The sequence below is a fragment of the Phyllosticta citriasiana genome, assembly GCF_038021145.1.
Source record: "Phyllosticta citriasiana strain CBS 120426 chromosome Unknown IWZ02scaffold_1, whole genome shotgun sequence".
Classification (NCBI taxonomy): Eukaryota; Fungi; Ascomycota; class Dothideomycetes; order Botryosphaeriales; family Phyllostictaceae; genus Phyllosticta; species Phyllosticta citriasiana.
The window spans coordinates 2597813-2623387 of NW_027117278.1; the positions used below are offsets into that span (position 1 = coordinate 2597813).

The 25575-nt window shown below is 54.4% G+C and overlaps 7 protein-coding genes across 7 annotated transcripts; 5 read left to right on the plus strand and 2 right to left on the minus strand.

Annotated features, from left to right (window-relative positions):
• Positions 1-257: 257 nt before the first annotated feature.
• IWZ02DRAFT_486946 (P-loop containing nucleoside triphosphate hydrolase protein) lies at positions 258-5355 on the plus strand (the record flags this gene model as incomplete). The annotated part of the gene is made up of 11 exons (XM_066769311.1): positions 258-1046; positions 1094-1174; positions 1231-1534; positions 1590-1763; positions 1818-1904; positions 1970-2775; positions 3562-4021; positions 4079-4112; positions 4166-4831; positions 4930-5197; positions 5335-5355. The coding sequence occupies 11 exons, from the start codon at positions 258-260 to the stop codon at positions 5353-5355; spliced, it is 3690 nt and encodes a 1229-aa protein (XP_066627473.1).
• A 1512-nt stretch (positions 5356-6867) lies between these two features.
• On the plus strand, positions 6868-8807 carry IWZ02DRAFT_29965 (S-adenosyl-L-homocysteine hydrolase-like protein). The gene is made up of 3 exons (XM_066763912.1): positions 6868-7288; positions 7339-7465; positions 7513-8807. Exons 1-3 carry the CDS (start codon positions 7117-7119, stop codon positions 8564-8566), a joined length of 1353 nt encoding a protein of 450 aa, XP_066627474.1. The 5' UTR covers positions 6868-7116; the 3' UTR covers positions 8567-8807.
• A 2752-nt stretch (positions 8808-11559) lies between these two features.
• On the plus strand, positions 11560-13758 carry IWZ02DRAFT_30107 (heterokaryon incompatibility protein-domain-containing protein). The gene has a single exon (XM_066763936.1). It carries the CDS (start codon positions 11716-11718, stop codon positions 13531-13533), a length of 1818 nt encoding a protein of 605 aa, XP_066627475.1. The 5' UTR covers positions 11560-11715; the 3' UTR covers positions 13534-13758.
• Positions 13609-15926, minus strand: IWZ02DRAFT_369310 (CwfJ C-terminus 1-domain-containing protein-like protein; the record flags this gene model as incomplete). The annotated part of the gene is made up of 4 exons (XM_066764423.1): positions 13609-14118; positions 14167-15410; positions 15468-15741; positions 15822-15926. 4 exons carry the CDS (start codon positions 15924-15926, stop codon positions 13609-13611), a joined length of 2133 nt encoding a protein of 710 aa, XP_066627476.1.
• Positions 15927-16023: 97 nt separating this feature from the next.
• IWZ02DRAFT_440566 (putative ATP binding protein) lies at positions 16024-17775 on the plus strand. Its single transcript, XM_066766841.1, has one exon. The coding sequence runs from the start codon at positions 16095-16097 to the stop codon at positions 17331-17333; it is 1239 nt and encodes a 412-aa protein (XP_066627477.1). The 5' UTR covers positions 16024-16094; the 3' UTR covers positions 17334-17775.
• Positions 17776-19311, plus strand: IWZ02DRAFT_478719 (eukaryotic translation initiation factor 3 subunit H). The gene is made up of 2 exons (XM_066769074.1): positions 17776-18359; positions 18409-19311. Exons 1-2 carry the CDS (start codon positions 17836-17838, stop codon positions 18983-18985), a joined length of 1101 nt encoding a protein of 366 aa, XP_066627478.1. The 5' UTR covers positions 17776-17835; the 3' UTR covers positions 18986-19311.
• Positions 19312-21788: 2477 nt separating this feature from the next.
• On the minus strand, positions 21789-25447 carry IWZ02DRAFT_394972 (DNA replication regulator SLD3-domain-containing protein). The gene is made up of 3 exons (XM_066765575.1): positions 25174-25447; positions 23637-25102; positions 21789-23591 (listed from the first exon to the last, which is right to left on the minus strand). Exons 1-3 carry the CDS (start codon positions 25366-25368, stop codon positions 22004-22006), a joined length of 3249 nt encoding a protein of 1082 aa, XP_066627479.1. The 5' UTR covers positions 25369-25447; the 3' UTR covers positions 21789-22003.
• Positions 25448-25575: the final 128 nt, after the last annotated feature.

Genomic DNA, 25575 nt, shown 5'->3' on the forward strand with positions numbered 1-25575 from the left:
AAGACTGCCTGCCCGCCAGCTGGCAGTGGTGGCGCGTCGCGAGTAATGGTGGCGCCAGGCACTGCCGGCCGTGAGGTCGTCGTAGGGCAGTGGGTGGCCAGTCGAAAAAAGCCCGGCCCAGCCACAAGCCGAAAAAAAAAAAAAAAAAAATTTAATTCCTGTCGCCGTCTCAGTCAGTCTGACCAGCCCGCGCCACACGTCCCCTTTCGTGCCCCGCAGCCTCGTCGCCCTCGAACGAACCCTTCATCCATCCCAAAATGGAGGCTGAAATTCGCCGTCAGATCCCTCACATCGACCCAGTCCTGTCCGAGTACAGCGTGGGCTATCTCCAGCATGCCGCCGGTTCTTTCAACCCGGACGCGGATCCCAGCGCGCCCTCGCCGCTGGCTGAAGCTGCTGCCATCATCACCGCTCTGCTCGTCTCCGCGTCAGGTGACCTGTCTTCCCAGAACGAGACGTCCATCCGCAACCTCGTCAGCAGGTTTGTAGAGAAGCTCGACGCCGGTGTTGATGGCGAACGCCGCCAGATGGCCCCCTCGGCCAAGAAGCTCGACCAAGCCATCCATGTTGCCTCGCAGCGCAACATGTCGTCGACGCTGGGCCTGGCCGGTGGCGGCGTCGACCTCGAGTCTGCAGGTACTCGCAAGATTGAGTCCAAGGTTGACCGCAAGAAGCTTGAAAAGGCTGAACGCAAGATCCGCGCCAAGCAAGAAAAGAAGGAGATGAGGTTCGTCGAGTACGAGGCCTCTCGTCTGCTTGACGAGCCTACCGAGACCGAGTCCTATGAAGAATTCTTCATGAAGGTCAACCCGCTGCACATGGGCTCTGATTCTAGTGCAAAGAGCAAGGACATCAAGGTCGATGGCATCGACATCTCGATTGCCGGCCAGAGGATCCTCACGGACACCAACCTAACTCTGGCATACGGCCGCCGCTACGGTCTGGTTGGTCAGAACGGTATTGGTAAATCCACGCTGCTCCGCGCCCTCAGCAAAAGAGAAGTGGCCATCCCTACGCACATTTCGATTCTGCATGTTGAGCAAGAGGTAAATCGGAGCACGACACCATCTGGAACCTCGCTGACACGAACTAGATTGCTGGCGATGACACCCCGGCTCTGCAATCCGTCTTGGATGCCGATGTCTGGAGAAAGCATCTGCTCAAGGAACAAGAGGTAAGAAGGTGCCTCGGGCTTGGCACGCCACATGCTCGTGTTAACCGCTTGTGCAGAAAATCAGCGCGGAGTTGGCTGAGCTGGAAGAGAAGAGATGCAGCATGGCAGACACCTCAGCGGATGCGGAAAAGCTTGACAAGCAGCGGGAGGGGCTCGACATCACGTTGAGCGACATCCATGCGAAGCTTTCCGAGATGGAGTCTGACAAGGCCGAGTCTCGTGCTGCCAGTATCCTTGCCGGTCTTGGCTTCTCCCCAGAACGCCAGCAGTACGCTACCAAAACCTTCTCCGGTGGTTGGAGAATGAGGCTGGCGCTTGCGAGAGCCCTCTTCTGCGAGCCTGACTTGCTCCTGCTCGATGGTAAGCCGCCAGAAGGCGAGTCACGTAATCGGATCTCGGGCTGACGCGTTACCAGAACCGTCAAACATGTTGGACGTGCCGTCCATTACCTTCTTATCAAACTATCTACAGACGTACCCGAGTACCGTTCTGGTGGTTTCCCACGACAGGGCATTCCTGAATGAGGTGGCAACGGACATTATTCATCAGCATTCCGAGCGGCTGGACTATTACAAGGGTGCCAATTTCGGTAGGTACCCCCTGTCTAGACTTTTTCGAACCCGGGACTAACCTCTCTCACCAGATTCCTTTTATGCGACCAAGGAAGAGAGGCGGAAGACTGCCAAGCGTGAGTACGAGAAGCAGATGGCTGAGAGGGCCCACCTGCAAGGTACGTCACCATTACCCCTCCCCGTCATTAAGCTCAGGAAATACCTAACCATTGTCCAATCACAGCCTTCATCGACAAGTTCAGATATAACGCGGCCAAATCCTCCGAAGCGCAGTCCAGAATCAAAAAGCTCGAGAAGATGCCTGTTCTCCAGGCTCCCGAAGACGAATACACAGTGCACTTCAAGTTCCCTGAAGTCGAGAAACTTTCTCCTCCCATTATTCAGATGAGCGGTGTGACGTTTGGCTACAGTCCGGACAAGCCCCTCCTCACCAACGTTGACCTCGATGTCCAATTGGACTCGCGTATTGGCATCGTCGGCCCCAACGGAGCAGGTAAGACGACGGCATTGAAGCTTCTGATCGGAGCCCTGGATCCGACAAAGGGTCTCATCTCCAACAATCCTCGTCTGCGGATTGGTTTCTTTGCCCAGCACCACGTTGATGCCTTGGATTTGAACATGAGTGCCGTGGGATTCATGGCGCAAAAGTACCACGGTAAGACGGACGAAGAGTACCGCCGACACCTGGGAGCCTTTGGTATCACGGGCATGACGGGCTTGCAAAAGATGGGGCTCCTGTCTGGTGGTCAAAAGTCGCGCGTCGCATTTGCATGCCTGTCACTCCAGAACCCACACATCCTTGTCCTCGACGAGCCGTCCAACCACCTGGATATTGAGGCCATGGACGCGCTGTCGACGGCGCTCCGGGAGTTTCAGGGTGGCGTGCTCATGGTCAGTCACGACGTTACAATGCTTCAAAACGTGTGTACGTCGCTGTGGGTGTGTGACAATGGCACGATTGAGCACTTTGAGGGCACCGTCAACGACTACAAGAAGCGGATTTCGGATCAGGCAAATGAGGCGGGAGTCGTGCGACGTCACTAGCGTGGTCGGATAGAGTTTGGGGGTTAGTCTTGGTAGCTCCAGCAGGGCAAATGGACAAAGCGCTTGCCAATGGAATCCCCAGTGAGACTCTAGGTCAGAGGTCGAGTGCCAACCGATTCCTTGACGGCGCTTGCTGACAGGTGTGCTCTGAATGGGCAGACATGTGTTGGCGGAGATTTGGATTACTGCAAATGTCCGCGAGCAGCCAGGGCTGGCTTCCAATGGCAGAGGCGCTGACGCGCAATTGCGAGGCGCGCTTGATGGGGGTGCATGTCCTTTTGCGATGGAATTGAGGTGATACACAAGTAACCATCCCAAGCGATACCAAAGGGACAACGTCAAACGGGTGGTGGTGACGGGATGGGCTGTCGCTGTCGCTGTCGCTGTCGCTGTCGCTACGGCATAGGCGCGCCAAGCCGCCTGAGCACGTCGCCCAACTCCACACCCTTGTAGTCCGACGGTCCAACCATCTCGACTTCATGACATCGTCCAGCCCCAGCTCGCGTGCCGTTCCGCCTGTCGCGCCTATCTGACGCTCTCGAGCCCTCGCCTTTCTGCTGTCGCTGCTGCTGCCGCTGCAGCTGCTCCTGCGTAAGAGGCCCGCGCCCTTGTCCACTTGGCCAGAGGCTGGCGCAGGGGCCCTCGAATCTCCCATCTCCACTCCACCACGGCTCCCAGCTCGAGCCCGCACCACCGTCAGTCACCTTGTCGCAAACACCGCGCCCGCGTAGCGGTTCGTCCGTGTCCGTCACTCCTTTGAACTCTCACCAGCACGACGGCTGTCTGCGCGCCGACAGCAAGCCCTTTACGGCGACGAGCGCCCCCACCACCCCGTCCAGCGCTCTCACAACGGCCGACTCTCTAGATCCACCTCCCTTTTCCTCGCTCTACTTCCCTCCCGACGCCAACTCCGACGAAGACCCAAACAAACCCACAGTCGCTGAGGGCCTCAACGAAGCTCCTCCGGCTTTCGCCCCAGCTCCGCCCTTCGAGGAGCCTTCATCGTCAGCTGCCGCTACTGCTGTTGCCGAGACCAAGGCAGCGCTTCCTCACGACACAAAGGACGGCAGCTCCAGCAAAGATATCGACGACGGAGAACCCCCTCCCCCCTACAGCGAAGGATCAAGTCCCTTGGAATCGTTTCAATACATCATGGCGACTGCCGGAGGGCCCGCAAGCATCATCACCCAGGTGTCTCAGGGAGGAGGTCCCCCCATCAATGCTTTGGGTGGTCAGAAACATGCCCCATGTCTGTTTTCAATTGCACGTCGCTAATGATCTTCACTAGGCGGCTCGGACGAAAACATAACACTTGAGCTTCGGTACGCGCTGGACCTCCACCTGCAGTGCTTGTATTTCTAATTGCTTTTTCCAGTGGAGTGCGCTTTACTCTATCCCGAGATGAGCTTTTGACGCTCCCCGAGTTTGTCCTCTTGTCGCTATTCCCAAATGGCCTTCTACCCGATGGTCACATGAATGCCTATCCGGACGGAGACGTATATCCCGTAGACGTTAGTACCCCAACCACCAAACGCACCTCTGAGGATGGTCTTGGAGGAGGAGCTGTTTGCATAACACAAGTTTCCCTTGCACGTTCCGGACTCAAAGCAGAGGCCATTCGAAATCACCTTTCTTCCCCCGCACTATATCTTTCTGACATTTATTACTATTCACAGTACGACCCAAACTCCCTTCAATACATGCTCGACTTCTTCCGCAATGTCGCACAGACTATCCCCACGTCCCCGCCTTCACCATCTACCCTGGTTGGAGATCAACCGCACGAAGCAGTGCCCATTGAACCCATGCATGGCTCAGCGCGGGACATGCTTCAGGATCGGGCAGGCATCATTGTTCTGCGGGAAGACTTGGACTTCTACGCGATCCCCCCGAGACGCGACATTGAGCACGAGGAAATGATGCAAGTTAAGAGAGCCGCCGGCAAAGCCCTCTTACAGCAAGACGGCATCTTTTCGGGCTTGAGGAAGAGTGAAGAGCCAGGGACAACTGAGCAGCATTTGATTGAAATGTTGACAGCTGGGTAAGCCTAAACTCACCGCTCTTTGACTGCGCCCCGTCGCAAGCTCTTGAATCCATGATCAAGTGCGTCACTGTAAATAATAGCTGACGAGTTGGCAGCGGCTTCAATCATGACGATCGTTGGGGTCACAGAGCAGGCGAACCAAACAAGGCTGTGATTTGCAGCATCGCGCTGGCACGGCTGCGGACCGATATCAAGGGCAACGACCTGGCCAACAGTAATGCTGTTGGCATGGCTCAGAAGCTTTTGCTTTTTTGGCGTAAACCCGCACGCCGCTGCTGGTGGGAAGGTGTGGAACTTGACAATGTCGAGGGCGTCGAAGGCAAACTAAAAGTGTGGATCCGCAGGGTGTGGACGTTGGAAATGGTAAGATTCACCTTGGGCACATGCATCTTGCGCCTCGTGTACAGCGAGCAGTCCTTTCCTTCATGCAGCTCGTTGTCTCGGGGACGCGCAGCAAGGGCACTTCGATTGTTCTGTCACACTGACTCGCATCAATGCAGAGCGTCATCGGCCTCCGCTGACATTGATCCATTGTCATCCCACAAAACGTCCCTTTGCAGCAAATTGCCACAAACAACAATTTCTCGGTACCCCAGTCATCAGCATCCTCACCAGCCTCCAACAAGGAGAACATTTGGCGCCGGCCGATACCCCTACTCTAATCCCACACCCTACCCCTAATTTCTTATGTTTTGCAAGGGTTTCAGCAGCCAGATCAAAAGAGCTGGTCTATTCGAGCGCCAGCTACGAAGACAAGACAAGCGGGCTTGAGGAATGCGATACCTCCAGTTTGCGACTTTTCTTATCCCCTTTGCAGCCTCTCCTTCCGCCTCATCCTTTAATCCTCGCGCCCTTGTTAGCGCCAGTCCTTTGTCCAGGCTGTCTCGCCTTCACATCTAACCCCCTTCACGCTCACCCACTCGACCCGACACCCGTCCGCAGGGAGGAAGCCAATCTGCACTGGACAAGGTTGTGGATTCCGGCATTGCAGCAGCGTTTGCTCTTGCGCGCACATGGCATCAGCACCTGGCATACAAGTAGTAGTCTAACTGTCCACCAAGCAACTACTTTCCAATCAATAAATCATCCGATCCAAGCGATTGGCTCTTCGCGCGAAGCATCTTGTCATGATGAGCTCACCCCGAGTTTCTCTGGCCGCGTTCGATTTCATGGATTGGCTTGAATACGGGCCAGCTTCGGCAGAATAATGGCGCGAGGTGCAAGAGAAGACTTTGGATAGCGGAGGAGTGGTTTGCCAAAGGTGCATAGCCCAGAGAGGTCGCGCTTGGATTGAATAAGAGTTTGTTTGGATTGGCAGCAGCGTTTTGGCCCTTTTTCCTTGTCTTTTTCCTGTACTTTGTGTCTTGTGTCTTGGGTTCAGCGGGTTGTTGATTCAAAAGATGGATTTTCAAGTATAAATATGGGCGGATCGGCATATGTAGTTGTCTGCAGAATCATGGTTTGTGCTCTTTGCGTGTTTAATGCTGGAAGATGGAGATGGAGAGGGAGTGTCTTGCCATTTAGGGTCAGAGGAAGGCGGTTCTTTGGAGCGTGGATGCGTTGATTGGCAAGGAGAAGACTTTGCATTGATGGGCTATTCGGATCTCGCAACCATTCACGCTGGCCTGTATCGTAAAATCGGTCGTCGACGCAAAGCTTGGGTAGTAACTATTACCTATGACCATGGCATGTGCTCGGGGTCTAAATCTTTGGCCGGGTCGCAGTTCGTGTCCAAAATTCAACAGCACTTGGGAAACCACCTCAACACAGCGATTAGGAGCTGAGTGGATGAAAGTCAACTCAAGACACCAAGGTGCAGAGCTGAAAAGAGGCAACGGCTATGAAATCCCTCCCCCGGGACATCTAGCCCAAGTATTTGGCCGAAAGAGGCAGGTCGGAATGTTTTAATGCACCGAAGATTGATGCCGAATTGGGACAGCAGAGGAGTGACTGACGGATGACTGTAGATAGGACCTCGCAAGATCGTGATGCTGGATCATGTTCTGACTGGTTGCGGGCAGAGAGGTCGAAGAGATGACAATGCTGGGTCGCAGCAATTGTCGTCGGACCAAAGTGTTGAACAAAAGGGTGGGTAGTCGGACGCACGTGGGGGGCGGCGACGCGGCACCTCATCGGATTCAAGTTGAGGCTACGCCGCTAGCGGGGTAAACCGCCTTTCCACCGCCGAAAACTCTATCCTCTTCAATACAAACCCCGCCACATCTCAACTCTTTCTCCTCACTCCTCCATCGTCCCTTCTTCACCCAAATCCTCCATCCAACATGTCTGCCCCCGCCCACAAGTTCAAGGTCGCCGACATCTCCCTCGCGGCCTTTGGCCGCCGCGAGATCGAGCTCGCCGAGAACGAGATGCCCGGTCTCATGGCCATCCGCACCAAGTACGCTGCCGACCAGCCATTGGCCGGTGCCCGCATTGCTGGATGTCTCCACATGAGTATGTTTGCCGAATTGGCTCTTTCGACGCTTTTCTGACGGCTTTTGCAGCTATCCAGACTGCTGTCCTTATCGAGACCCTGAAGGCGCTGGGTGCCGAGCTCACCTGGACCTCCTGCAACATCTACTCCACCCAGGACCACGCCGCCGCCGCCATCGCCGCCACCGGTGTCCCTGTGTACGTCCACAGCTCCAGCATTCGACGCAAGAGCTAACAATAGGTAGCTTCGCTTGGAAGGGCGAGACTGAGGAGGAGTACAACTGGTGCTTGGAGCAGCAGCTCACCGCCTTCAAGGACGGCAAGCAGCTCAACCTCATCCTCGACGACGGTGGTGACCTGACCTCGCTCGTCCACACCAAGTACCCCGACATGCTCAAGGGCTGCTACGGTCTGTCCGAGGAGACCACCACCGGCGTACACCACCTCTACCGCATGCTCAAGAACAAGGGCGGCGCCAACGGCCTGCTCGTCCCCGCCATCAACGTCAACGACTCCGTCACCAAGTCCAAATTCGACAACCTGTACGGCTGCCGCGAGTCCCTCGTCGACGGCATCAAGCGTGCCACCGACGTTATGATTGCTGGCAAGATTGCCGTCGTTGCTGGTTTCGGTGATGTCGGCAAGGGCTGCGCCCAGGCTCTCCACTCGATGGGTGCCCGTGTCATTGTCACCGAGATTGACCCCATCAACGCTCTCCAGGCCGCCGTCTCTGGCTACCAGGTCACCACCATGGAGGAGGCTGCCTCCCTCGGCCAGATCTTCGTCACCACCACTGGCTGCCGTGACATCATCGTTGGCAAGCACTTCGAGGCCATGCCTAACGACGCCATTGTCTGCAACATTGGCCACTTTGACGTCGAGATTGACGTTGCCTGGCTCAAGGCCAACGCCAAGAGCGTCCAGAACATCAAGCCCCAGGTCGACCGCTACCTGATGTCCAGCGGCCGCCACATCATCCTCCTTGCTGACGGCCGTCTCGTCAACCTTGGCTGTGCCACTGGCCACTCCTCCTTCGTCATGTCCTGCTCCTTTGCCAACCAGGTCCTTGCCCAGATCATGCTGTTCAAGGCCGAGGACGCTGAGTTTGGCAAGAAGTACGCCGAGTTCGGCAAGACTGGCAAGCTCGACGTTGGCGTCTACGTCCTCCCCAAGATCCTCGACGAGGAGGTTGCCCGCGCCCACCTGTCGCACGTCAACGCCAAGTTGACCACCATGACCTCCGCCCAGGCCGAGTACCTCGGTCTCCCCGTCGAGGGTCCTTTCAAGGCTGACCAGTAAGTTTTTGCTTCTCCATCTTGAACATTGATGTACTAACGACGTTTCCAGCTACCGCTACTAGAGGCATTGTCGCACTTGAGCGCCGCATGAGTCTTTCAACACACGTGTTATGAATGGGATGATACCAAAAGCTTCTCTCTTGTCTTCAACGGCATTATTTTCTTGTTCTTTTTCTTTATTTTTTTTTTTTTTTCTCTCTCGACTTGGGGGTTCTCGAGATCAAGGGTCAAGGGACAAACCCGGAGGAATGGCTAAGGGGAATTTCAACGATTCTGGGAAATGAAACACACACACCTTTTTTGTCGTCTTCAACAACAAATTCGAGGAAGAAGGAAGCAAGGAAGGGGAAAGAAGAGTGAGATGCTTGGCTTGGCTTGAGCTCTGGATCCGTAATTTATGGAAGGACGGACAGACGGATTGATGGAGCCCTGTCTTTTTTTTGGAGGGGGAAGCGGCGTTGGAAAAGAATCAAAAGACACACATGATGACACTTTGTCTATTGCCCTTTTTCCCCCTCGTTCTTCGTCTCCGTTGTTCTTTCTTGTTGTTGGCTTGCTCGCTGCCTTGTCATCGTCTGAGCGAGCGAGCGGTATGGTATCTATCTACTTACCTAGCTACCTATCTAGCAGCACTGAACAGAAGAAGAAGAGGAGGAGAGGGAGAAGGAAGAGCGCGAGCAATATGACGCAACACAACATACGGCATTTGGTACGATGCGGTACGACACGTTTCGGCCTTTTCAACCATGGCCTCCCTTTTTGTTCTTGGGTTTGGATTTGGATTTGGATTTTTTGATTTTTTTTTTTTCGGTTGTTGCTGCTGCTACTGCTACTGCTACTACTACTTGCGTGGTGGTAGTAGTAGTAGTAGTAGTAGTAGTAGTAGTAGTAGTAGTAGTGAGCCGTCGGTTTGGTTTGGCTTCTTTGACAAATGATAAACGACAAATGGAGAAATGGAGAATGGAATGACGTCTCTTGTCCATCGTTTGTGTGTGATGCTGTGCTTTAGAGGGGAGGGGATGGAAGTGGTGTGCTGCTTCACTACCTATCATTGCGATGTGATGATGGTTGTGGTGGTTAGTAGGGGAAGATGGGGGATGGTGAATGAATGGTGAGGAAGATACTGGAATGATTGGCAGATGAACAAACATACCAAACAAACGCAAGCCAGTGAAGAGATCCGTGATCACTTGTGCCACGCTTCTCCAGCCCAACGCAACGTAACGGCGGCGGCGGCGGCGGCGGCGGCGACGAAAACATGCTGTCGTGCCTTCTCTCAAGTTTGTGGTGGCGTTGTACGCGTTTTTATAATCGATGGTGGAGGTCATCGCATAGGTACGCACGCGTCTTCCCAGCGCGTGACGCGATGACGTGATAGTGTTGCGTCATTGAGTGATGGTGGTGTTGAGCGGTTTTTGGCCTGATGGAGGATTGCCGTGGGACGGGGAGTTGAGCAAGGTAGGTAGAGGAGGACTGGAGGCAGAGGAAGAAAAGAAAGAGAGGAAAGTGCCATGTTGAGACGCAGGGAAAGCAGTAGCAGGCGCTGAACGGTGTCCTGAGCCAGAAAGACTGCCGTGAGTGTGGACTATCTGTTGGTCGGATGGATGGATGGATGTGTGCTGGTGGTTATATACTCCTCATCTCCCAAGCACTGAAGACTACGTGAGAGAAATTGCATGTGGAGTTCATGTGTTCTTGGTTAGTCAGTCAATCCCACCTAATCAGACCCGCCTTTCCTAGACTCCGGTGGCCAGTGTATAAAGGCTTTCAGCTCTCCACCCATCCCCATCTTCTTCACTACCAGACCGTGTCCCCTTACCTACCGCTCCGTCAAAATATGAAGAACCATTTGACTTTGGAGACGGGTTTATAAAACCAATTCTCAATACTTGTCTGGCTCCGCGGTGCCTACCTTTCTCAATTGCCGTGTCTCCGAAATTTCAGGGTGGAAATGGCTGCAAGGAAGCAACATGAAGTCATGAAGAAGAAGAGCACAATAGCAAATTGTGTCAGTCGTCATCTACTCTCGTCAACGATGCTGTCTACCATACCTCGCTGCGGTCCCTGATTTGGAGGCGTGGCAAGAAGAATAAGACGCAGCCGGCGCGCTCCTTCAGCGACCGAAAGACGGCAGAAAAAATCGGACTCATGATGTTCTATCTCCCGTAGTCAATGCGGTACTGTTTCGTATTTTTGACTCATCGCTGGGGAGCGACTCTGGAGAGGACAGTTCGTGGCGGGCGAGCAGACGTCTTTTATACCTTTCTCCCGCGCTAGCGTCTGTGACCCACTTATTTGTCGCTTTCACGGGTCAGCGGGGAAATGTCACTCGTCGAGTGCTGCGATTGCTATTCGAAAAGACCCAATGTCCAGGACTCGACTGTCTCGGGATCGGAGTCTGAATCTGAGTTACTTTGGTGTTTTTTCCGTCGGTCGAGCGAGACATCCGAATGTCGGCAGGCAGTTCTGTTTCTGCTGTCGCGCTGTTTGCTTTGAATGATTGAGAGCGACAAGAAAAGCAATGAGAAGGGAAATTAATCACGTGGAAGGAGGAAGTAGATTCGTGTGATGGAACGGTGCAGCGCAGCGGACATACAGAAGTGCTTACAGTCAAGGGAAAGGAAAGCGAAGTGCGGTAGTTTACGAAGCATTTTTTAAATCCTTTTTTACATCGATCCAAGCCGTCCCAGAGTGAAATTCCGGGAGTTTGTTGGATCCTCGCTGAGGCGTGGACCTCGGAGTTCTGAGGGGCTGAAAGGGAATAGATGGACGTATTTACATGGTGATATTGTCAGGGCTTTGAATAAAGTGATGGGTGGAAGGGATGAGAGAGGTTCGCAGACTCTATGCAAGAGCCTCGCGCGGATGCCTGGATGTCTAAAGTGGATCTGACACAGGTGAAGGACATGGGTGGGCCTCCACAGCCCATGTCAGAACCATTAAGGGTGAGGGCGAAAGTTGCATGTGGCAGCAATGTCAGCAGTGGCGGTGGGCTGTTTCTTCATCAGCCTCACCAACTTATCATCTCGTTCTCATTCTCAAACTCCCAGCTATCTCCTCTTCAGTGCAGAACTACAGCACAATCACACTCGGTATCCAAGCCGGTAATCCTCGTCTTTTCATTCAACTCGCTCTGCAATACACCTCGAAATGACCATAATGCCAAGAAGGGGCCCCCCTTATATCACGGACGACGGAGAAATCCAATATAGGGACGCTATACCCTACGAGCCACTGGTCAACTGGGGACGGTTGGCATCGTACTTTGATGACGACCCTCCACCAGCAAAATTGGATCCACTGCCCCGAGGCTTTCGCCTGATAGATATTGAAACCATGAGCGTGGTGCGGATGCGGGTGTCATCAGACTACATCTGCTTGAGTTACGTCTGGGGCGACGTGCAAGCTTTCCAGGCCACGACCAAAAATATTGGAATCCTCGAAAAGCCCGGGGCACTCGATGATCCAGAGCTACCAGCAACAATCCGAGATGCGATCATCGCGTGCCGTAAATTGGGCCAAAAGTTTCTCTGGGTGGACAGACTCTGCATACTTCAGGATGACTCCGATGGAACAAAGCAAGTCCACATTGATGAAATGGGTCGGATCTACCACCACGCATTCGTCACCCTTGTAGCACACGAGGGTATGGACGCAGGACATGGTCTACACGGCGTGTCTGACTGTCTCAAGCTAAAGCCTTCCGACGACGGGGTTTTGCCCATGTTCCGGAATTCTAAATGGGCGCGTCGTGGCTGGACGTACCAGGAGGCTGCACTCTCTCACCGACTTATTTATTTCGCTGCGCCTGACGCCTTCTTCGACGGCTCCAAAACCTCAAGGTGGAAAGCAAGTCACCCCAGCAATATCCTTGTTTATGCTGAACAGAACGTTCGGGACCGCAGTGGCTATGAGAAGGCTGTGGAAGATTACACCGTGCGGGAACTTGGTGACCAAAAAGACGCGCTAAACGCGTTCACCGGCGTCTTTCGTCACTTTTTCGGCAAAGAACATAGATTCGGTATTCCAACGATCGGTTTTGACAATGTGATTCACTGGATGGCCGTAGGTTATCCAAGAGAACGACGCTCGATGTTTCCAAGTTGGTCGTGGGCCTCTATCAGAGGCCAAGTCAAGATTCCGAAGATCAAGCCCGTCATTGCCATCGCTTCCTGGGCTTTCGTTGACATTGATCAGCGTGGAAACGTTTTCATCACATGGCCAAGGCCTCAAGACTTCTCCTTCAAAGAAATCAACAAACATGTGTGGAGCTTCTATGAGTATACTTTGCAAATGGCAGCTGCGGTTGAGTCTTGCAAACACGGCTGTATGTTGATGACACCGCCCGGAATCATGGATATGGACTTGTCTTCTCCAACTTTTGAGAAGAAATTTGCAGCCAGGTGGCCATCATATGCGAGATTCTGGAAAGCTTGTCGAGGCATCAGCTCAAATGAACCACTGCCCCAGCACATCAAACTTTTTTCGAGACAACAAAAGAAACTTGCCTCAAAACCTGGGCGCATTCTGGTTGTGTCTCAGGCGGCGAGTTTTGGTGCGCGATCCATTGTCAACGATGGTGATCTCGGGAAAAAAGACCAGCACAGATCCTATTATCGGATACGCAACGGAGAAGAGCTAGTTGGGGTTGGTTCCTTTGATGATCTGAACGAGGAGGAATCACTTTCAACCAACATCACTTTCATGGCTCTGTCTTGCTCTTTCGAAAAGAGCCTGATGCTTTTGAATATCTTGCCAAATGTGTCTGTCCCCCACGAAATCTTTGATGATTTTGAGAAGTTGGTTAAAGAAAAGGAGGAAGTTGTTTGCGCAGCAGGTATCGTGAGAGTGTTCGCCATCAAGGCGACTGAGGAAGATGGCGTGTATCGTCGGATAGGCACTGGCTTCATCGGCCTCAAAAAATGGGCAGAGCAACAACCAGAGCACCACGCTTTTGTCCTCGAGTAGCGTCGTTGGAAAAGCACTTTCAAAGCTAAGACTGAAAGATGGCCAGTAGAAGTAGAAATGCAGTCTTGGGCTGCTTTAACCATCAGTAAGCACCCTCGTCCAGTCAAACTTCCGCCACTTCTTCCTGAAGCCGTCCACGCGCCTATCATTCCTGTGCCACCGGCCCTGCCTCTTGATGACGTCCGGGCCCAAATCCAACATGCCACCGAGCAGCTCTCGCGCAAACAGATCGCCCTTGGGCCAGCGATTTGCATCTTCGACAATGTGGCCGAGCCCGCCGTCCAGGTCAAACCAAGCATGGAAGTACGGCATCTCCTTGGCAATGCTCCGACGGAAAGCCATGCGACCCATGCCCTCGCGAGCCTTTTGCTGCGTGTTGATCAGCTTCTTGTGCTGTGTCCACTCCTCGTCGGCCGCGAGAATGGCTTCGCGGAAGAAGGCTGGCGCCGTTTCACCGAGAGAGCAAGGGATGGGTACGGCCATCATGGCTGCGTGTCGTTTGCGTTGTGGGGTTGCTGCGTTTTCGTAAAAGACCACGTCGCGGCCTTGGTCGTGGTACATACGAGTGAGGCACTTCATGAAATTCTTGCGCCACGTTAGACGTACTCCAATACCAAGACAGAAAAGACTCACTCGTATCTCTTCCCATTCATCGTCATCGCATTCCAACAGGTTGAAGCGGTGTTGAATGGGAACGATGCACGCACCGCCTTCGCTGATTTCTGGCTCAGTGGGCAGGGTCAAGAAGACTCTGGTGCCAAGAGAGACGACAGGAGCGACGGGTGGCGTCTCCGAGTCTTCGTGATGACAGAGCGGGCAGCTGTCCAAAATGCGATTCATCTTTTGAAAGTCTTCGATTGCGACATTTCGGAGATTCACGCCTGACTTTTGAACGTGCTTGGCTAGCTTGTTTGCGTTGTCGTCCATATAATCCAGGTCGTCTGTGAACTTGGTGTCTTTTGCAATGCGTTCGGCAAGTCGATACCCTTCTCCTCCAGTCTGTCCTTTGGTCCTCTTTTCTTGTCGAACCATGTCCTCAATCGTCATGTCTTCATTTTCTTTGACAAGCCCTCTTTCCCTGCCCCTCTTGTTTTTCATTTCTGTGACTTCGCCTTTCCTGCTGGCCAGGAGACGATTTTCAGCAGCGCCCAGAACAACTACTTCCGGCTCCTTGCGGTTGGCGGCAGCAGCCATAGCCTCGTTGTATTCAGCTTCAAGAGACGCGGCCTCTGGTGCTCCTCTGAGCTTCGCCTTCATCATCTTCGCCTTGAGCTTGTTGAGCGCTGTCTGGTCCAGCACAATAGTCGTAGCAGGAGCCGGCTTCTCGTCCATGACTTGTCCCTGAGGCAGATCTGGTATATCGTGATCTTCCGACTCATGATTACTGCTCCTTCGAATGCCAGCATTGAGCTTTCTTTCCTGGAAAAGCTCTCCGCTGGGTTTCTCCTTTCCGACATAGTCAGGCCCATATATTTTGCGCCGATCAAGCTCATTTTCCTCTTCTCGGGCATCGTCAAAGTCTCTCAGACTACCAAACCTTTCCATAGCAACATCATCAACAGGCCGGCCAGACTCTTTTGCTTCTCGGTACACGTTCTTGAGCTTCGACATACGCCATTGAGAGCCATTGTCACCAAAAGTGTAGCTGACTTCATGCTGCGCGGGCTCATCCTCCAAGACCTGTTCCTCGCCACCCTCTTCGAGATCTCGCAAGTGCTGATTGAGTTCATTCTCATGAATCTTGAGCTCAAAATCCTTCTTTGTGGCCTTGTTTTCTGGCTCGGGCTCCTTCCTCCTATTAACGTAATCCACGTCCAAAGCGGAGGGAGCTTCCATCCAGGAGTCGCGCTTCAGGTCTGCACCTTCAACTTCAGAGACTCGCTTGTCAACGGAATCCCCTGCCGGTATGTCCCCATTGCCGTGTTCTGCCCAACGCGCGTACTCTTCATCGTCGTCTGCGGCTGGAGAGTTGGATCGGTCTCTTTCACTGCGATGCCGCCTCGACGAACGGTGCTCACGGTCGCGCTCTTCGTCCCGGTGGTGTCTCGAAGATCGGTGTCTGCTGTCTCTATGTCGCGAAGACCTGTGTTCATCCTCGCGATCGTCGTCGCGTTCGCGCCGGGAGCGCTTGTGCCTGTGGCTCGATTGTTCCTCATCTTCTCTTGAGCGATGATGTCTAGAAGAGTGATGATGGTGGCGGTGTCTTCTCTCACTATCCTGTGGCATGTTAGTGTGTGCCACAGCGCAATCCACCTGGGTTGCAAGGAATTCAGCATGGATTGAATTACCTTGTCGCGGCGCTCTCTATCGCGGCTGCGACTGCGATGCCTCTTCTTGTGCGAGTCTTGCGCTTTGCTCTCGGCGAGCTCGCGCTCGAAATCTTCGAGAGCCATGGTGGTTGTGAAGCTGGGGTTGCGCGGAGGAGACGCGCTCCCCCGCGGCGACATCATAGCGCCGAGATTTTCTGACGTCGTCCGTCGCCGCACCCCACCCAGCTTTCACACCAAACAACCTCGACACTACATTCGCGAGTGCACGATCCAGCCAAATTAGCGGATATCATGGCGACGACATCTTCGGAAAAGCCCGTCACCATTGTCTGCGTCGGCATGGCCGGCAGCGGCAAGACAACCTTCATGCAGCGCATCAACAGTCACCTTCACGCAAAAAAAGAGCCTCCATATGTCATCAACTTGGACCCCGCCGTCCGAAATGTTCCTTTCGATAGTAACATTGACATTCGCGACTCCGTCAACTACAAGGAAGTTATGAAGCAGTACAACTTGGGCCCGAACGGCGGCATCATCACCTCACTCAACCTCTTCGCAACCAAGGTGGACCAAATCCTCGGTCTGCTTGAGAAGCGCACTGCACCGCCTCCGCCTCCGCCAACCAATGCCCAAGGACAGCCCGTTGCCGCGCCAGCGAAACCTATTAAGCACATCCTCGTCGACACGCCCGGCCAAATCGAAGTTTTTGTGTGGAGCGCGTCCGGCGATATTCTCTTAGGCAGCCTTGCCTCCAGCTTCCCGACCGTCATTGCCTACGTTATTGACACGCCACGCACTGCTTCTACAAGCACTTTCATGAGCAACATGCTCTACGCGTGCTCGATTCTCTACAAGACCAAGCTTCCCATGATCCTGGTTATGAACAAGACCGATGTCAAGGACGCCGAGTTTGCCAAGGAATGGATGACGGACTTTGAGGCTTTCCAGGCGGCTTTGCGGGAGGAAGAGAACGGAGGTGGATTCGGCGGTGTTGAAGGTGGAGAGGGACCAATTGGTGGTGGATCGGGCTACATGGGAAGTCTCCTCAACAGCATGAGCCTGATGCTGGACGAATTCTACCGTCACTTGAGCGTCGTGGGAGTCAGCTCGATGACGGGACAAGGCGTGGACGAATTTTTTGAAGCAGTCAAGGAAAAGGCGGAGGAGTTCGAGCGGGACTACAAGCCGGAATTGGAGAGGAGACGGGAGGAAAGAGAGAAGGAGAAGGTGGCTAGGAGAGAGCAAGAGTTGGACCGGCTCATGAAGGACATGAGCGTTGGAGGTGCTGCGAACAAGACGCCCAGCAAATCCAAAAGCAAGAAGAAGGCGGAAGCAGAGACGGTCAGCGACATTGAAGATGAGGATGACGAAGAGATGGGAGCGCCGGAAGAGGATTCGGACGCATTCGAGGACGATGAAGAAGACGGCGGTATCCAGGCAAGATATCAAAAGGCCCTCAAGGACGACCGAGACGCACATGGAGACGACATGAGCTTCGCAAGATACGTCACTCAGGCGTCTATGCGCTAGGGACCGCGGGGATTGAATCACGGCGTTGATGAGATTGGATGCAATGGGCCTGCATGGATCGGAGTTTAGGGGATTTTGGGCGGCAAAGGTCTGGCAAGGGTGGACTTCACACAAGGCCACAACAGCGATGAACAAGATTTTGAGCTTGGGTATCTACCTTCTTTGAGCCTCTGTCCTCTGCCTCTCTGTGGATGCTTCGGGTAGTCCTCGGAGACTTGTGAATTGCCCAAAACGGCCTGATGGCCTTCAAGTCGACTGTCCACAAAGACAACAACCGCTATCTTGACACAGTTCAAAATCCACCTCGCTAAACGTATTTAGAAAAAAACTACATCATTCCGATTAAAGGCGGTTTGCTGGAATTCCACTCCGCTCCGCCCCAAAAATTGGCTCGCTTAAGCTAAAGTCTTGGCGCATCCAAACTCTGGAATTTCGTCCCACGGACCACGGCGCGCGCGACAACATCACCACCACGCCCACCGTGATACCCACGTCGACAACCATGGCCGACCCTTTCAAGGATTCGCCGCTCCGTGCGGTGCAGGTTGAGGCCCTCGTGGTCATGAAGATGATCAAGCACTGCAGCCAGGCCTTCCCCACTGTCGCGACCGGCTCGCTCGTCGGCATGGACGTTAACGGCACCCTTGAAATCACCAACTGCTTCCCTTTCCCTACCGTCGACGTGCCGTCCCAGGACTCCTCTCACGACAATGTCTCCAACGCCGCCGCCGCCGCTCCCCGCGCCAGGGCCAACGTCGCCTACCAGAACGAGATGATCAAGTTCCTCCGCGAGGTCAATGTCGACGCATCCAACGTTGGATGGTACACCAGCACCAGCATGGGCAACTTTGTCAACCTCAACACCATTGAGAACCAGTTCTTCTATCAAAAGGAGCTCAACGAGCGGACAGTTGCCCTTGTCCACGACGTTAGCCGGAGCTCTCAGGGCGCTCTGAGCTTGAGGGCTTTCAGGCTGTCGCCTGTCTTTATGCAGTCGTACAAGGAGGGCAAGTTCACGACGGAGAGGTGAGCACAAAGAACTAGGTATATCGAAACATGGCTGATTGGATTTCAGCCTCCAAAAGAGCGGCCTCCGCTACCAGGACATTCTGGTCGAGCTTCCCCTCACCGTCCACAACTCCCACCTCCTCACCTCGCTGCTCCACCAGCTCCCCTCGCCTCCTCCCAAGGACGAGCTCAAGTTCCCCTCGAACCTTGCCGAACTCAACACCGACCCCAATAAGCCCCAGCCGCCCCTCTGCCCCAACTTCGACTCTCTCGAGCTCTCCATCGACCCCTTCCTCGAGAAGACGTGCGACCTGCTCCTCGATAGCATCGAGAATCACCACACCGAGCTCAACAACTACCAGTACTACCAGCGCTCGCTGAGTCGCGAGCAGGCCAAGATCACGGCGTGGCAGCAGAAGCGCAAGGCGGAGAACGCCGCAAGGGTCGCGGCCAAGCAGCCGCCTCTGCCCGAGGACGAGTGGCAGCGCCTCTTCAAGTTGCCCCAGGAGCCTAGCAGACTCGAGACGCTGCTCAACTCGAGGCAGGTGGAGCAGTACAGCAGGCAGGTGGACGGCTTCACGGCGGCCGTCAGCGCCAAGATGTTTGCCGTCAAGAGCAACCTGCTCCCCGGCGAGCAAATATGAGAAACGAAGCGACGCGTGGTTGGAAAACAGGAGGATTCTATGGGCTTGTGTTTGCATGGGCTTTGCGGCGTTGAATAAAATCGCGGCGATAGACAGGCTGAGTGAGGTCTCGTGGGCAACAAGAGGAGGACTATGCCGAGGCGTCGCCTCATTGAGCGCCAAGTAGAGGAACGCGATGAGGACAATGACACGGTCATTTCTAAGATCTGGATGCCCGGCTGCTACGTGAGTCACGCCCTGGGCTGATCGGACCACTCTAGCATAGAACGGCAGGGTCGAAGCGGTAAATCACGAGGAAATCAATGCCAATTCCTACACCTTCTTCCTTCCGGAGCTTCAGCGAAGTGATGTTTTTAAACTGACATCGACCCTGACAAACTTCCATGGAAAACACCTGCACCGCAAAGCTGCTTCAGGCCGGTGCTTGCACGCAGATCCCGACTTTTGGCTGAGGCCCGCCGGATGTCTGCTAACACTCTGTTGCCCTTCAGGCTATTTCATTGAAGACTGCTAATTAACACCATTATCATTCAATGAAACCCGTCAACATCACTGACTCTAGCTAACTCCACTCCCCACCCCCTGGCGTCAACACAGCGCCCGCATCCACACGCGGCACCCAACGCAAAGAGTTTCTTGAACAGTGCTTTCTTCCGAGACCAGTATCCTCTTCCAGCTGGATGACTCCCGGCACACAAGTAAGCTGCCGACTTGAGTGACAGCGAAGAGCAGGACATAGAGACGCTTTTTATATCTCTGGTCCTGTTAGCAGCGGCTGTGCACATGCCGAAAGAAAACGGATACGCGTGACAGGGCACATGGTCGCCATCAGTGCCATGTGATCAATGAGTGCACTTAGCCTAGAGCGCTACCCAGAACGGATCAAACCGCCAGGTCCAGTATAAAAGAGACCGCTTCGAAAGACTGGGGAAAGAAAACGCGGTCCAACGGCCTCAGAACCTCCCAATCCTACATTGAGAAGGCAACTTGGCGTGTCGTGTGCGCTTTTACTTTCCTCAGTTTGTCCGCTTGAGAGTTTTGGCGTTGAGATTTTGCCAAAAATAATAAAATTTTTTTTTTTTTCTCCTTTGTCCCCTATCAATCGCCGCCTTTGTGTTGCTCCTATGCTGACGCACTTCATCATCACACACCAGAAGCCTTGCTTCTTCCTGCCCCTGATCCTTTTCCTGCCGCTACTAACACGACGGACAAGCCTCACCAGTGCATTTGTGATGGCGGGCTCCCGAACGAAAAGCAGTGTTTGTCAAGAATGATCGGATGTCTACAACCGACGAGGCGAGCAAGCCATCCGCTGAGGAGAAGTTTGGAAGTGAGAGGCGAGGCTTTTATAGATTGGCAAGACAGCAACGGCGCTCAGACAGACCGGACCGACCGACGGCGTCACGGGAAAATGAGACGCACTTCCTGTGAACAGCTGAATTTGCACAAGTCAGCCAACCATCCAGGCGGAAGTCATGAGAGGAAGCGGTTCTAGCTACCTTAGGGCAGACTTCTGAAAAGTGTGACATGTGAAGACCAGGGCACCACGCTGGATATAAAAACCTCGCACTCCGCGGCGTGTTTGCTCGACAACGGCAGCGCTTCCCCGGGACGATACCCATTTCGGTGGCTTTTGACACTATCTGGAAAGACATTCAAATCGACCTGACTTGTGGGTGTGCTCTTCCTTCTTTCAAGCGACTGTGTCTGAGTGGATCAGTGTGTTGGAACTTTGATGAAGTGCTCCATCACCATGTATTGTCGCTGGTCCACAACTTCCGTCGTCAGAAAAAACACCACAAAAAGGAGCAAATGGCTTACGGCCAAGTCAACGACCGAACAACGACAGCGCAGAAAACAAAAGTCATCTCTGAATTGATGGCTGACTGCAAAGTCGACACCGTCAAGGTTTGCACGCAGTCTTCGTTGAAGGACCGGCTTCGACGGCTCTTGACTAGACGAGATCGCAGACGGGACGCGAAGAACAGTGGCTTTTATACCAAAGAAGAAGTGCTTTCAGAAGCCGAGTGCCGGAGCAGTGACGACTGTTCTTGGACGGCCGGGGCAGTATCAAATGAGCTTCTGACCCTCCTCTCCTAATGTATAAAACCCTCTCCTCTCCTCGCCCACTCCTCAACACCCATATCCTCTCCAGGCATTCCAACCTGGCGACAAGAATCACAGTGGTACCGTACCGTACTGCGGACTCTGTCAATGCAAAACACGATTCACTTCCTGTGCGGTGCGACGTGCCGTATCCGCTCCATCTTCTCTTCTTCGCCCCTTTTGCTTATTTTGACACATTGCAATGCCACAAAGCGCAATAGACAGAGTCGACCTCCATTGTCATGAAACGGCGGAGCTCAGTATCAGCAGACGTCCTCGAAAGGAGAAATCGGGTGCAGCATGTGGGAGGAAGACTGTGTGTGGGCTGTTTTTCCTTTCTTTTCCTTCTCTCGTAACAATGTGCGCGCAACGGCGAGAGTGTTAGAGGGAGACCGGCAGAAGGAAGGGAAGGACAGACGGGGAGAGTAAGTCACGAGGGACAAGACAGCAAGGTGGGCCTTGAGCGTCGTTCGTTGATCAGTTGTCCGTCTTCCCCGGGCGTCGTCGTCACTCGTGTGTAAAAGCCTGCCTTCTTATACTTGTCCTCATCGTTCAGGTTTCCGAGCTTAGCTTTCACGCAATGGAAAGCGCAGGGTCATGGCACTGCTGCCTTCGCCGTCGGTGGTTGACTTGAATGTCTTGTCGTTTTGCGCGCGGCTGGGTTGACTAAGATATCGCCGACAGATAATCTTTTTTTGACTTGACTCGGATTCGTGCTGTAGATCAACATTATCAAAGACATGGTGATGGCGAGAACCATCTCCATCTGACGCCGGATTCCCGGATAGTCGGACATGCACATGCTCCTTTCGCTGTCCTCTTTTCTCACTTTCTATCCAAACCACGCCTCTACCAAATTCTAAGCTCATGCAATCGATGCACACGACGACCAAAATGCGATAAAATAGCCATTTACAACAGATCATCAACCCCATCATCATCATCATCATCATCATCATCCCAGCCCAGCGCTTTGTACACGTCGACATCTGCCCTCTCATCTTTCTCCTCCTCTCTCTCTTTCCTGTCATCTGTGGCACCTATTCTCGCTGCATCACTCCCATTGCCACTCTTTACAGGCGTCTCCGCGACACCATCCCCCCTCCTCGCCGTTTGCAACCCAATCACCGCACCAACACCAACAACATCTACCTCATCCCCTTCCACACCTCCCTCCTCCTCACTATCCTCAACCACATCCCGCAACCCGCCTCGAGCCCACCCTGATCCCGTCTTAAGCTTCGGCTTCGTAGGCGTGGCAAACACGACGCCAGCTGCTCCCACCCCCGACGCCGGAGGAGGCAGCGGAGGCAATTCGAACGGCGAGGACGAGGGCTGGCCCAGGTGTTGAATCGCGTTCGAAGCAGCGCTGCGGCCGGTGAGGCGGTCAGCGAAGCTGGAGACAGGGGCGTGAGGGCGCGTGTATTGGTGCTGAGAGAGGTGGGAGGGCGGCGGCGTCTCAATGGGACCATCGTCGCCGTTGTTGAAGGAGACAGGCTCAGCGGCGGCGAAGGAGACGGATTTGGGTTTGGTTTTCGGACGAGACGGGGTAGCGAGGATGACGGGAACGTTGTTGGAGAGGGAAAGAGAGGAGGTGCCAGACATTGGGTTGAGTGGTGGAGGGAAAGCCGCAGAAGTGATGGACAAGGAAGACCGCGTCGAGTCCATGAGATGCGGCGGCACAGTGCTCGGACGGACAGCCGAAGAAGGAACAACAGTAGTGTCTGCCGACGACGACGGGGGCACAGAGAATGGATTGTCAAAGTGCATGAACGTGCCGGCGAGCTGGTGGGAGTTGTCTCGCGGATTGATATACGAGCGGTCGTGCGTCGGCATCGCGTCGACGAGGTGGTCGCTGGTCCTGCGAGGCTTCTTGGGCGTTGCACCGACTTGGACTTTTTCTGCCTCCTTGAGTCTGCTGCTGGTTGATTTGACTGCCGACTTCTTGGTCAGGCCCGGTCGGGTGCTGCCGGCCAGCATCTTGCGGTCTGTTGAGTCGGCGTACTCTTTGACTGCGGACGCGCGGTTCGGCTTCGACAGAGTGGAGATGGCTTCTTTCAGTTCACGCGCGATGCGCTCTTTCTTTTTGATCTTTGCTTCCGTCGCGGCGCTCATTTCTTGCAGGTCAATTTCACGCTTGGCAAAGCGCTGGAACTGGGATAGAGAGTTGCGACTTGAGGCTGGCTGGGCTGGTTTCAGGGGTATCGAGGAGAGGCTGACTTCGCTGCTCTCGCGCTTGAAGACGGGACCAGAAATGGCAGAGTCGGTTGCTGAGCGCGACAGTGATGGAGCGCGCGAGGGCGGTTTCGTTGCATTCTCAGTGGCCACGCGCTGGAGCGGTTTACGTCGACGCTGGGCAGACCGGGGATCCGTCCGCGTTGTTGCCTCACCAGGTTTGCTTCGACTGCTAGATGAGCCCGGTGCCTTAGAGGGCGAGGCGCTGGGACCGCCGAGACGTCTGTTGATGGCTGCCGCGTTCTCTGGAAGTCTTCCCATGTAGCTTTTTGTTGTCAGCAGTGATCCAGCTGACTGCTGAGTGACTTACAATGGAATAATGACCTCAACACAAAAGCTCCTGAGCTTGTCCGAAGTCCCAGCCTTTGTCGAATTTGGTGTGTCAGCGGCCGCAGTCCCCCCTTGGCCCGACTTTGAAATCTTGACCAACATCTCGTCCTGCTCTACAGACTGCCAAATGCACAGCTTATCCAGGAGTAAGTCGAGCAAGACGTGCAAGTCCTGTAGCTTCTTCTTCCGCTTCTTCCTTTCCGGCTGCTGTGACTCGATGTGGGTCTCTTGCTGCGTCTCGTCTTGATCTGCGGCTTGGAAACCTGGGCTCGCTTCAAGCGCCAGAATCTCCAGCACAAGAATGACTTGGGCCATTGACTCGCGGATGCGCAAGTCACCCGCTTTTCTCTTGAACATGTCCTGAGGTGTCTCTTCAGGGTGGCTTCCAGGCGACGAGGGAATGTGCCTGATCCACCACTGCTTGACATACTCGTCTTCCCCTGGATAAATGCCCTCCTTATTCGGCTTCAATTTCTTCGACCTGCTCTTCTTCTTCTTCTTCTTTTCAGGTCGCTGCGCAGGCGCAGCAGCGTCTTCGCCATCAGAGAAGCCAGGCAGAGGCATCTCTTTAACAATATCCGGTATCTTCTCTCGATACTTCTTGTCCACTTGCCCCAACTGCAGTAATATTGAACGGAAAAATGCTGCCAGCTCCCCCACCTTGAGCGTGCCGTTGCCGTCGCTCGACGCAAAGGCTGCTCGCGCTCGCGACAGAGGTCCCTTTACAAAAAAGGCCAGCGACGTCTTGGAAAGATACAGCATGTCCAGGTATTGCTGCACAAGCGCCTGGAATACTTCTTCGGCCGTCTGCGGGCGTTCGGGCTGAGATTCTGGGCCATCGACGGCCATAGGCTCTGCAAAGGGATCCTGAGGCTGCGTCTCGACGAACGGGTCGTCCGTTAGGACAGCTTGCGCCTCCTTCTGCGGTGTAGCTGGCCTTGGGCGTCCCATGAACAGACGCGGTGCGCTGTCTGTCCTTTTCCCAGCTTTGACGTCGGGCTGTTGATCCGCAAGCGCAGCGCCCGCCCACCACGCGCCGCCATTCCCATTCTTCAGCGCCTTTGTCGGATTGTCATATCGACTCTGCAGCTGTGTTGGAGCACTCGATTGCCCAGAAGCCTCCAAGTCCTCCACCTTGACCCATTTGCCGAGCTTGCACAGCGCGTACACGCCTCTCTGCACCCGCTCCACCGCAAACAGCGTCTTGGATCCCTGGAGCTGTGTAACGAGAACCTTGGGTCTCTCCAAACCAGCCCCATTTTCTCGTGTCGTCGCGTCCTCGTCCAGCGACTTCGGCTCGAGAGCTTCGATGTGCGCGGAAAACAGACGAGCGGAGCCCGGCGTGGGATGAGCAAGGTCGAGGCACGAGAGGGGCAGCTGCGCGCGCTCAATCACCGTGAGGGGCGTAAGAATGGTTGGTCTGTCGAGCGGGGCGGTTGGACATGGCTGTGGTGATTCGAGCTCGGCGTTAGCTTCTTCTTCGCTACATCGAAGCCTTGCACAGAATACAAACGCACCCGGATAGTAATAGCCCTCTGGGCAAACGCTGCCGACGCTTCCTGGCCTCGTTTTCGCTTTCTCGACTCCGAGATTTGCGTCGTGGTTCCAGGTTGGCGGGTAGAGGGTGCGGCATCGCGTGCGGCGGCAGTCTTGGCGCGTGGTGGATTTTGCAGCGCTTTGGTATAAATGCTTTGCTCATGAGCAGACACCATAATGTGCCAGATGGTGGGGAGCGAGCCTCGAGCCGGGCATGGCTCAATTAATGTATCGTAGTGGGTGGTGGGACAAGGCACGTGGTGAAGCGACTTGGAGTTGCGGCGCGTCGAGATGCGCGTTTCGTGGACGGCATATCCCTGGCGGTACGTCACTGGGTGCACTTCTCCGCATCCATGAACAGAGATGGTCTAGCAGCAGCTATT

What these genes read in the sequence shown, in the direction of transcription:
- IWZ02DRAFT_29965 (XM_066763912.1), top strand. Translation starts at nt 7,117, where the DNA reads ATGTCTGCCCCCGCCCACAAGTTCAAGGTCGCCGACATCTCCCTCGCG. An exon ending in TGCTGGATGTCTCCACATGA is followed by an intron (nt 7,289 to 7,338) that starts GTATGTTTGCCG and finishes CGGCTTTTGCAG; the next exon opens with CTATCCAGACTGCTGTCCTT. An exon ending in GCCGCCACCGGTGTCCCTGT is followed by an intron (nt 7,466 to 7,512) that starts GTACGTCCACAG and finishes AACAATAGGTAG; the next exon opens with CTTCGCTTGGAAGGGCGAGA.
- IWZ02DRAFT_30107 (XM_066763936.1), top strand. Translation starts at nt 11,716, where the DNA reads ATGACCATAATGCCAAGAAGGGGCCCCCCTTATATCACGGACGACGGA.
- IWZ02DRAFT_440566 (XM_066766841.1), top strand. Translation starts at nt 16,095, where the DNA reads ATGGCGACGACATCTTCGGAAAAGCCCGTCACCATTGTCTGCGTCGGC.
- IWZ02DRAFT_478719 (XM_066769074.1), top strand. Translation starts at nt 17,836, where the DNA reads ATGGCCGACCCTTTCAAGGATTCGCCGCTCCGTGCGGTGCAGGTTGAG. An exon ending in GGCAAGTTCACGACGGAGAG is followed by an intron (nt 18,360 to 18,408) that starts GTGAGCACAAAG and finishes ATTGGATTTCAG; the next exon opens with CCTCCAAAAGAGCGGCCTCC.
- IWZ02DRAFT_394972 (XM_066765575.1), bottom strand. Translation starts at nt 25,368, where the DNA reads ATGGTGTCTGCTCATGAGCAAAGCATTTATACCAAAGCGCTGCAAAAT. An exon ending in AGAGGGCTATTACTATCCGG is followed by an intron (nt 25,103 to 25,173) that starts GTGCGTTTGTAT and finishes GAATCACCACAG; the next exon opens with CCATGTCCAACCGCCCCGCT. An exon ending in GTTGAGGTCATTATTCCATT is followed by an intron (nt 23,592 to 23,636) that starts GTAAGTCACTCA and finishes GACAACAAAAAG; the next exon opens with CTACATGGGAAGACTTCCAG.